Below are 8923 nucleotides of genomic sequence, written 5' to 3'. Positions count from 1 at the left end.
CAAGATGTGGCTCAAGCTCTTTGGATGTCACTGCATATTTTTCATAGAATGCTCCAGTGCAGGGGCAGGTAACATTTTTTCTGGCCCTTGCCCAACCCTCTAGTAGAGCCACATGCTAGCAATGGTTGCGGTCAAAAGAATCCACTCTTGCACGCACAGGCTCTCATGTGCACACACAGCCCCTTCTCCTTGACTAGTCCAGGATCAAGCTGATGTCCACGGAGAAGGCGATTTATATCCCCATCACTGTGCTGGGCAATGCCACCACAGTCCTTTGCCTATTTTACTTCTCCCCTTCCCCTTTTTGCCACTGCCAAATTTGGTGGGGTCTTGGGATGGTAGGAAAAATTTCTTGGGAGGGACAGATCAGGCCCCCAAAACTGAGAATTAGCCACCCCTGCTCTAATGAAAGATGTAAAACAGCCTTCCTGAGAGCAGAAGGCACCTCCGTCTATGAGGCCTTCTGTGCTAACAAATCACTTTGACTGACCAAGCTTTATCTGAACCACCAAAACTCTTATCAAAACTTATTTCCATGTCTATCCTATCCTAAGAGGAGGGTTCTGGGTCTGTTAGTGGCAGACTGAGTACCTCAAACTGTGCAAACAGACCACCAACCCCCAACAGACCCAGGTCAAATGTACATGCATGAAATAAATACTGATCAAAGGAGCTGGTACTATGGGTGGGGGTTAACCTGAAGATAGCATGATTACCTGGGAGTGTGAGTTTTGTACCAACAGCCTTTCAAAAATGCTACGTATCCATTTCCACAGAAATTGAAGAACCTTGGTTGTAATCTAGTTGGTAAAACAAAAACATTTGCACCAAATAAAACATTAATAAACACAGCATCAGAAATCTGAATGTTGCAAAACACCACTACGGTGAAAAGTAATTGCATGCTGTCATTCAAGTCTGGGGTTACCCTCCTGATTTCTAATCTAACACCACTTTGTTTATTGGCACAACTCTACCCAATAATGGGTTTCCATGACTACCACAATTATGAAAGCAGAGTCAGGAAGCTACAAAATCCACAATAAGGCAAAATATTGTACGAAAATGGCTGATGTTGGAACCATGGATGGGGCCTGCATTCAGCTGCCGAGTCTTAAAATGAAATGTGGGAGAAGACAGACATTGTCCTGGTTCAAACATCACATTAAACCATAGTTTAAAATAAACTTTGGTTGAAAGTGAATCTGTAGCATACTGAAATTCTTGGTACTTTGCTCCCTCCCTCCCTCCCTCCTGCTGGTATGTTGCCTGGAATAAACTCATGGTTTGGCCTAGCATTACATCTGAACCTGGGCTCCTGGTTGGTTTCTCTCCAAACAAACCATGGGCTCATTCACACTTCTGCTTGGTTCAAGAATTGTAGGCACAGGCCCAAGAGGTGTTCTTTTTGTCCCCTTGTTTTCCCTGGGGAAACCCACTGTTTACCGCTAAATCAGGAGTAAACGTGAATTGGGTTTTCTGCCTAGAAGTCATTGTCCAAACATAAGAAATTGTGGCACAAAAGGATGTGCAAAGGAGGAGAAACCAAAGTTTGTTCTTGACTCACTGCACATGGTTAGTTTGGGGAAAACAAACCACAAATCCAGGTTAAGACATTATGCTAAGCCAAATCATGGATTATTTATCAGCAACATAGCAGCAACTTTTATCTTTGGGCAGCATTTTATCTTTGGACTGGATGTGTATTTATAATTGCTGGTTTTATTAAAGATGTGAGGTTTATAGGAGGTTTTGCATTATGTTCTACTTCATTATTGTCAGATTTCCCCCCTGTTACTGTCGCTGTGTAATATGCTTTGAGTGAGCTTTACTCAGAATGTGGACTATAACACTTTTAAATAAATAATAAAAAAGTTACTTAAGCTGCAATTTCACATCCTCTCACCTGGAACTGAGTGAGACCCATGGAAGGCCCATGGAACTGAGTGAGACTTTCTACTGAATAGGCGTGTGTGCACTGCACTGCAATCTAGCGACATCCTCACCCACCCACCCCACTCTCTCTCATACACATACACATGCACAGCATGTAATGAGTTCCCTTTCCTGCAATCTAAGTGGTGTAGCATCAGGAGAAGATGTTGCCCCAATCCAGGTGCACTAATGACAATCTTAGTCAGAGACAATGCTGAACGCAGCCACTTCAACAATTCTTCCAAGATCCTAGGAGAGTACATTTCTCTAGCAGCACTGGAGTTCGAAGTGCGAGTCTCAGAGAAGATGAGATTATTAAATTTTGCAATGAAGCATCCTTCAGAGCATTTTCTAGCACAGAATAATGTCAATGTGAAAGCGGACAAACGTGGAGTTGAAGGAGTGCCTTGCAAGAAAGGAAGGGGGGAGTTTTACCACAATCCCTTTCAAGTGCTTCCAGGACACTGAGATTTGGGAAGACAACTTGACCAGTTCTGCAGCTCCACTGATTGGCTTTGCTGGATATGCTAGTAGAGGAACAAGGGCGGAAGCATTCAGATACTCTTTAGATTACCGTAACTGTTTTTGCCTAAAGGAGAAGCCTTGATGGGGTGAGCCTATTTATCTATTCTTGGGTGCACTTCTTCTGAGAGTCTGGTGGTTAAATCTGCAGCAAAGGAGAAAGTCTCAGGCCTTCCCTAGCTATGTGACCAGATTTGTACAAAGTCAGTAGTAACAAATTAAACCGGTACCAGAAGAATTGACAGCAGCTTATTACTTACTGTGTTAGGCACATGCAAAATATTTGGCAAAGTTTTGAAGGTTTGACACTCAAGGTCTGCTGCAGGCCTTTGCTGCCTTGAATGGGAACATCCTGTCTGTGAATTCAAAGGGAACTCCAAGACTTTCTGCAAAATGATGGAAGGATTCTGGGACACCCTCTCAGTTTGCACAGAAGGCTAGTGATACTGCAAACAGGGCAAGAGCCACAGCTTGTGAGCCTGTCTTTGAGTTGTTCCTTAGCCTGCCTGTCTGAAAGCAATGCAAGTCTCAGCGTAGCTGCAGCAGCTCTAAGTGGGGAAGCTTCCTAAGAGGGTGGCATGTGGACGAAAAGGGATCAGGGTAAAATAGGGCCAAGAAAGAAGGTGGAAGGCATGGCTCCTTCTCAAAAGACCAACACAATGCTGTTCTCTCTGCAAGTCTGACAGTGGGCAAGGTGGTTTACCAGGAGACAGAGAAAAACCACCTGGCTCTCTCCAGCTGCTTCTCCTGCTTAAATGGAGAATCAGGAAATCTGGGCCCTCAGTGGTGAGAATTAGATTATTGTACCCAAATCTTCCCAGACAGCTGCTTTTAAGGATGTGGGGAGAACATAAAGTAAGAAAAGCCTGCCAGATCAGGCCAATGGCCCATCTAGTCCAGTAGCTGACCAGATGCCTGTGGAAAGCACTCACACAGGACTGGAGAGCAAAAGCACTCTGTTCCCTCCTGCAGTTTCCAGCAACTGGTACTCAGAAGCACACAGCCTCTGACTACAGAGGCAGAGCATTGCCACCATGGCTTGTGGCCACTTACAGCCTTTATCTCTATAAATTTGTCTAATCCTTTTTTAAGCCCTCCACCTATAGTGGGTGCCATAGTTTAACTACGCGCTGCATAAATTTTGTACTTTACCAAGTTGTTTTACTGGAAGTGCAGGGTTTGTTTAGGTCATAGAAAGGAGGGGCAAAGGAGTGTGCTTGGCCTCCTTGCCCTGCTGTCAGATTTGCTCAGCTGCATAGCTCTCCCTGATACTTTGTCAGCTGGGACTCCCTGCAGCTCATGGAAGTGGCTCCTGTTGTTTGGCTGCTCTAAATTCGTATGCCTGGCTAGTTCCTCTCAGCTGCTGTTGCAGCCAATGAGGTCAGAGGGTGTGACTCATAGTTGTTCTTGATTCCAAGAGCAATAAATGGGAGGTTAGCCATAGTAACCAAACCTCATTCAGAAGCAGCAGGAACACCTAGAGTGCAGGGACAGGCACTGAACATCAACCCTCCACCCCCATGTCTCTGTTCCTGATGGAGCCTTTAAGAACGGCATCATAGTATTATGAGTGGTCACTTGCTGCTGTTGCAGACTCTGGAAAGTCTGATTGCTATTTCCTGCACTTGGCAGGTCTGAGGAACCAGCTGCTAGTTATATTATTTGTAGATACCTGACTGCATTGGAAAGCTTATCATATCTGATCAATTGATACATGCTTTAATGAACTGTATTGCCTATTTTATAATTAATATTAAATGGTATAATGTTCAGATTTTCAACGAATTATTTGTATTGCCATATTATGTTTTGAAATGAACTGGTATTAATTTTTGTACTGTATGAGTGCACTTTTGCTATGTGCTTCTGCTATTGTGCTGTGGGTCACTTTGGGCTCATTGATGTTAAAAAAAAGTGGCATAAACATTGAAAAAGCAATAGTGATAAATAACAATGATGATTGTTATTTGGTTTCTGTTTGAAGCAAATCTTACTCATTTTCAAAATCCCACTTTGCATCAGATGCCACCATCCCATCCTACCCTACTTTATCCATGGATATCTACATCCATCCTTTTCACGGTCCAGTTTTTGCACCTTATGAAATAGGGACTCCTGCTGCAATATTTGTGTCAGTCTTTAACGTGCCACAAGACCTTACTGTTGCAACACAGTGACTCTCCCCAAAACAGTAAGTTCCAGGTGCATTTCCCATCCTTACCGAGGTTATCATCGTCCAATCCATCTTCCTCCCATTGCTCTTCACTTGCTAGCAGTGGATTCCTTGCTTCACTCAGAGTTCTTGTTGGGAAAAAATGTCCATCGCCTTGACTGTGGAGACAAAGGCAACAAATTGACAAAGGCACCCTGGCTCCATCCAGAAGAAGGAAGGAAAAGAGAGAGAGGGGAGGAGGAGGGGGAGAAAGCAGATTCTGTTTCTACTCTTAACCACAAAACTGTTCACAAAACACAGACTTGATCTAGGCTGCTGCTGTCCCCTGCACCAAAGGAAAGTCTGACAGCCTCTCCTGTCTAGTTCTGTAGTTTACTGTAGAGATCTTGCACTCTTCTACTCTTAGGCTGACAGCAGCTTCCTGTCTGCTTACCTGGATACCACAGGGAGGAACCAATGTCTTTTTTTCTCTCCAAACACTTGTTGAAGATTTTTTTTAATGCCAAGATTAAATCCGTTTTTATCAGGGCCAGTAGGAAACACAGGAGCTGAAAAGGCCTCTGCAGACAAAAATAAAATGTGATTTGTTTATTACCATACTCTCCTATACTTAACTTGATAGTTCTGGAAGTGAAAAGTGGCCACTGAAAAATGGTAGTGGTTTCTGCATACTCAGACGCATCCTTCCTGCACCTGAGGGCACCAGGTGTGTCCCCTTGAGTGACAGATTATAGAGACCGGCAACTTTGGGACTATCCACCCCTTGAACCATGCCACCACAGTTTCTCAGCAGAATAACTTGTACCTAAGAACTTGTACATAAGTTTTCTTATTTCCTCTTCCCCCTCACGTCATTTTCCTTTCGTGTCATGCATTTTTAGACAGTAAAGCCTGGAGGCAGGTTCTGTCACATCTGTAGTGATCTGTAAGCCACTCCAGTAGCCTTGGGTAAAAAAAAAATCATGAAGAGCAGGATTACACTTAATAAAATAAAATAAAGACTGGGTTTCACTGTCACAAAGGTCCACTAATGAAGAGGTGAACAGAAGATAGACTGGGATCTACTGATAGACCTCTGGGTGATCTGCAGTAGTTCAGCAACAGTTTCCAACTTGCAATTGTTTAAAAATAGCAACAACAACAAGGCTCCCCCCCCCTTTTTGATGTACAGTAATGTAAATTATTGTGCTGGTTGGTGACCGCAATAAAGATTTATCAACAAGGCTTTTCATATGTATATTATAAACTACTTGAATAAAGCTTGTGTTAACCAGGAGCAGATGTTCGTCTGAAAGGACTCTGAGCCTAGCTCAGTTTCTAGGTCTAAGAATGAGTTCAGAAACACCCTGCTCCTTAAATTCTAACTGTGTGCCTTTACACTTGGTAAATCTTGAAGTTCCAGTAAAAAATGAAGTAGTTCTGACAAATCGGAGGCCAGCTCACCCTTGCTCTAATTTATGGCCACCTGATATACTTCAAGTGGTCGTAGCACCTAGTGTAGTCTCAGCTGAGGATCTCATATGAGAGGATGTCAGAGTAGGGATTTGAATGATGCACATCTGTCAAGAGAAAAGGTGTGGTTTTGCTCCACACCCTTCATTTCTCAAATCTGCCTAAGTAGCCGCAGAACATTCCCTGGCAAAAACCAGTCCTTTCAAAACCCGTTACTGCCAACACCCTCTGCTCCTAACCAAAGAACTCTGCAGAGCAGGTACAATAAATAGCTTACCTAACGTAGACCTGTTTTGGCTGACGAGCCAGCAATGGTAGCCAAAGAGGAAGAGGAGGCTAACAAAAAACATGATTGCCACAAAAAGGAGGAAAAGGATATGGAACTTGGCACGTCCATTGGTCAGCTCTTCCTGCAAAGGAAAGCAAAGGAAAGTGAGCAGATTTGCACATCTTTCCTACCGATCTTGCAGTTCCGGCTGTGGAAGAGCCATGGAGCGATGATGATAATACTATTCTTATTCTTCTTATTAAACAAACAGCAAAGAACAAGACTAAAACTGACCAGGCACTAAATTCAAAGCAATTAGAACCCCTACCAGCCCCAACAAGCTCAGCCTGATCACCACAAAAATAGTCAACCCAAAAATGGCCACAAAGTGCTACACACACACACACACACACACACACACACACACACACAGACACACACAGACACACACAGCGCATCAGCTGCTGCCAGTTAGAGCTGAGTTAGATGCACCAGTGGTCTGACTCAAGATAAGGAAGAGAGCCTGTTACTGCAATGAGATATATTCTCAGTTATTCCCCAATGAACGTAAAAAAGAATTTAAGAAAGAAAAACAAAATTACCAGGTCCAGGATATGACTTACATCCATAAGCCACCCTATATGTGAAAAGACCAGTAAATCTTTTGTGGGATAGCAGATCTTGTGCCTAATTAGAAGACCACTTGATTTGGGCTTCATATATTGGAGTCAGACCACTGAGCACAGTGTTGTTTGCTCTAAAGGAAGAGGCTATCTCCAGGGCTTTCAGACAGTGGTTTTGCCACCTGGAGATGCTAAGGATGGAACATGGATCCTTTTGCATGGAAACAAACGTGTGTTTCCAGCTGAGCTATGGTCACTGCTTTAATATTAGAACCCAGAGTGTTTTAAAAAACCAATACATAGAAAGCAATCAGGTTCAAAAACTTACTGTCCAATACTTGATGAAATATTTGAAGACTGTTGCAGCTATGTACAAGCAGTACAAAAGAGAATATGCTAAAAACAGCAGGAAGAATTTGTAGTTAGAAAATCCAATGCAGTTGTTTACCCTAGAGAGCAAAGGAGGGGGGAAAAGGCACATTAAGCATAATGGGGCTGGGAGCAAAGTGAAAGCAGTGAAAAGGAACATAACTGCAGAGTGCCATCAACGTCATGACCAACTATAAGAAGAAAGGAACATAAGAAGAGTCTGCTGGGTGAGGCCAATGGCCCTTCTAATTCCACATCCCATCCCATTCTCATAGAGGACAACCAAGTGCCCCAAAGGAAACCCACAAGCAGGACCAGAGCACAAGAGCACTCTCCCCTCCTGTGGTTTCCAGCAACTGGTATTTTGGAAACATTGCAGCCTCCAACTGTGGAGGCAGAGCATAGCCATTGATAGCCTCCTCCATGAATTTGTCTCATCCCCTTTAAAAGCCAACCAAGTTGGTGGTCATCACTGCCTTTTGGGGGAGTGAGTTTCACGTCAGCACTTGGGCATAATCTCAGTCTCATTTACTTTCATATTCCAACCTCAGTTTTTCTATAGAAAACACAAGCCATCTATTTATTAAGGTTGAAAGTCCTAAGAAACAACACAACTTGATTTTTTCATTCCCAGGGTGCCACAGACACTCAATTCAAATTTGGTTTAAAATGTGCTCCAGACTGGGGAGTGTTCAACCAAAAAGGTCCTGCTTTCCTATTTTAAAAAACACACAACTGGGTTAGCAATTTCCCATAGTTACACTGGGAAATCTTTTATCCAGGTGCACAGGAGACATGTATTTCCACCAAATAGTAATTTCAAATACTTTTCCCAGTTGGCTATCATATCCCACTATGCTTGGTACAGGAGTAAATGGCATTAATGTATTCAGATAATAACAGTTGGTCATTTGAAGCACTAAGACACACAGGTAATACTTGGTCTTTGCTAGTCATTAGAAAACCTGTCCTCAAAGGATCCCAGCTATCACCAGAGGCTTTTCTACAGTAGCCACCTGTAACCTGGTGCACCACAGATGTTTAGAACTACAACACCCATTAGCCCCAGCATCCATGCTGACTGTGGCTGAAGCCAGTTGTAGTCCAAAACATCTGGAGGACATGAGAAAGATAGAATTCAAGGGGTGCCACTCACCATGGGCAATGATGATCCATTTTTAATACACACCTGTAAAAGGGGGGAAAAGATCAGGACACCATGAAGGAAACACCAAAAGAACAGAAATAATACTATCTTTGGTTTTTTCGAATTACATTTTTTAAATTAAAAACTGTATACTGAGAATTTATAACTGCCTGACTGTGTGCGGTTTTGTGCACTTCCAGGGGGTGGGGTTTAAACAAAAAACAACTCTTTATAAAGACTTGAGGAATGAGGTTATCACCCCTCTTTTATTGTCCATTCTGGGTCGCCCAGCCACTGCCAGTGTCCTTTCTCTTGGAAGATCAATATGTATTTTATATAACTGACTTTTTACTTTTATTTTTTGTATATCGTATTGTTTTATTGCTTTGGCTGCTGGCTGATACAAATAAAGATTCATTCATTCATTCAAAAAC

General features: G+C 42.9%; 1 protein-coding gene across 1 annotated transcript in view; it reads right to left on the bottom strand.

The window, feature by feature from the left end:
• Window positions 1–8923, bottom strand: part of ZDHHC15 (zinc finger DHHC-type palmitoyltransferase 15) — a 35328-nt gene that overhangs the window by 7331 nt on the left and 19074 nt on the right. Inside the window, exons 6-11 of the mRNA XM_035113548.2 lie at window positions 8499–8531; window positions 7302–7422; window positions 6360–6492; window positions 5064–5190; window positions 4679–4788; window positions 717–800 (exon numbers count right to left, since the gene is read on the bottom strand). Coding sequence (XP_034969439.1) covers window positions 757–800; window positions 4679–4788; window positions 5064–5190; window positions 6360–6492; window positions 7302–7422; window positions 8499–8531 — 568 coding nt within the window. The 3' untranslated portion in view covers window positions 717–756. The remainder of the gene's footprint in view (window positions 1–716; window positions 801–4678; window positions 4789–5063; window positions 5191–6359; window positions 6493–7301; window positions 7423–8498; window positions 8532–8923) is intronic.

Source organism: Zootoca vivipara, chromosome Z (genome assembly GCF_963506605.1).
Source record: "Zootoca vivipara chromosome Z, rZooViv1.1, whole genome shotgun sequence".
NCBI lineage: Eukaryota > Metazoa > Chordata > Lepidosauria > Squamata > Lacertidae > Zootoca > Zootoca vivipara.
The sequence above is the reverse complement of the archived record's forward strand: the minus strand, read 5'-3'. Positions and strand labels throughout refer to the sequence as shown.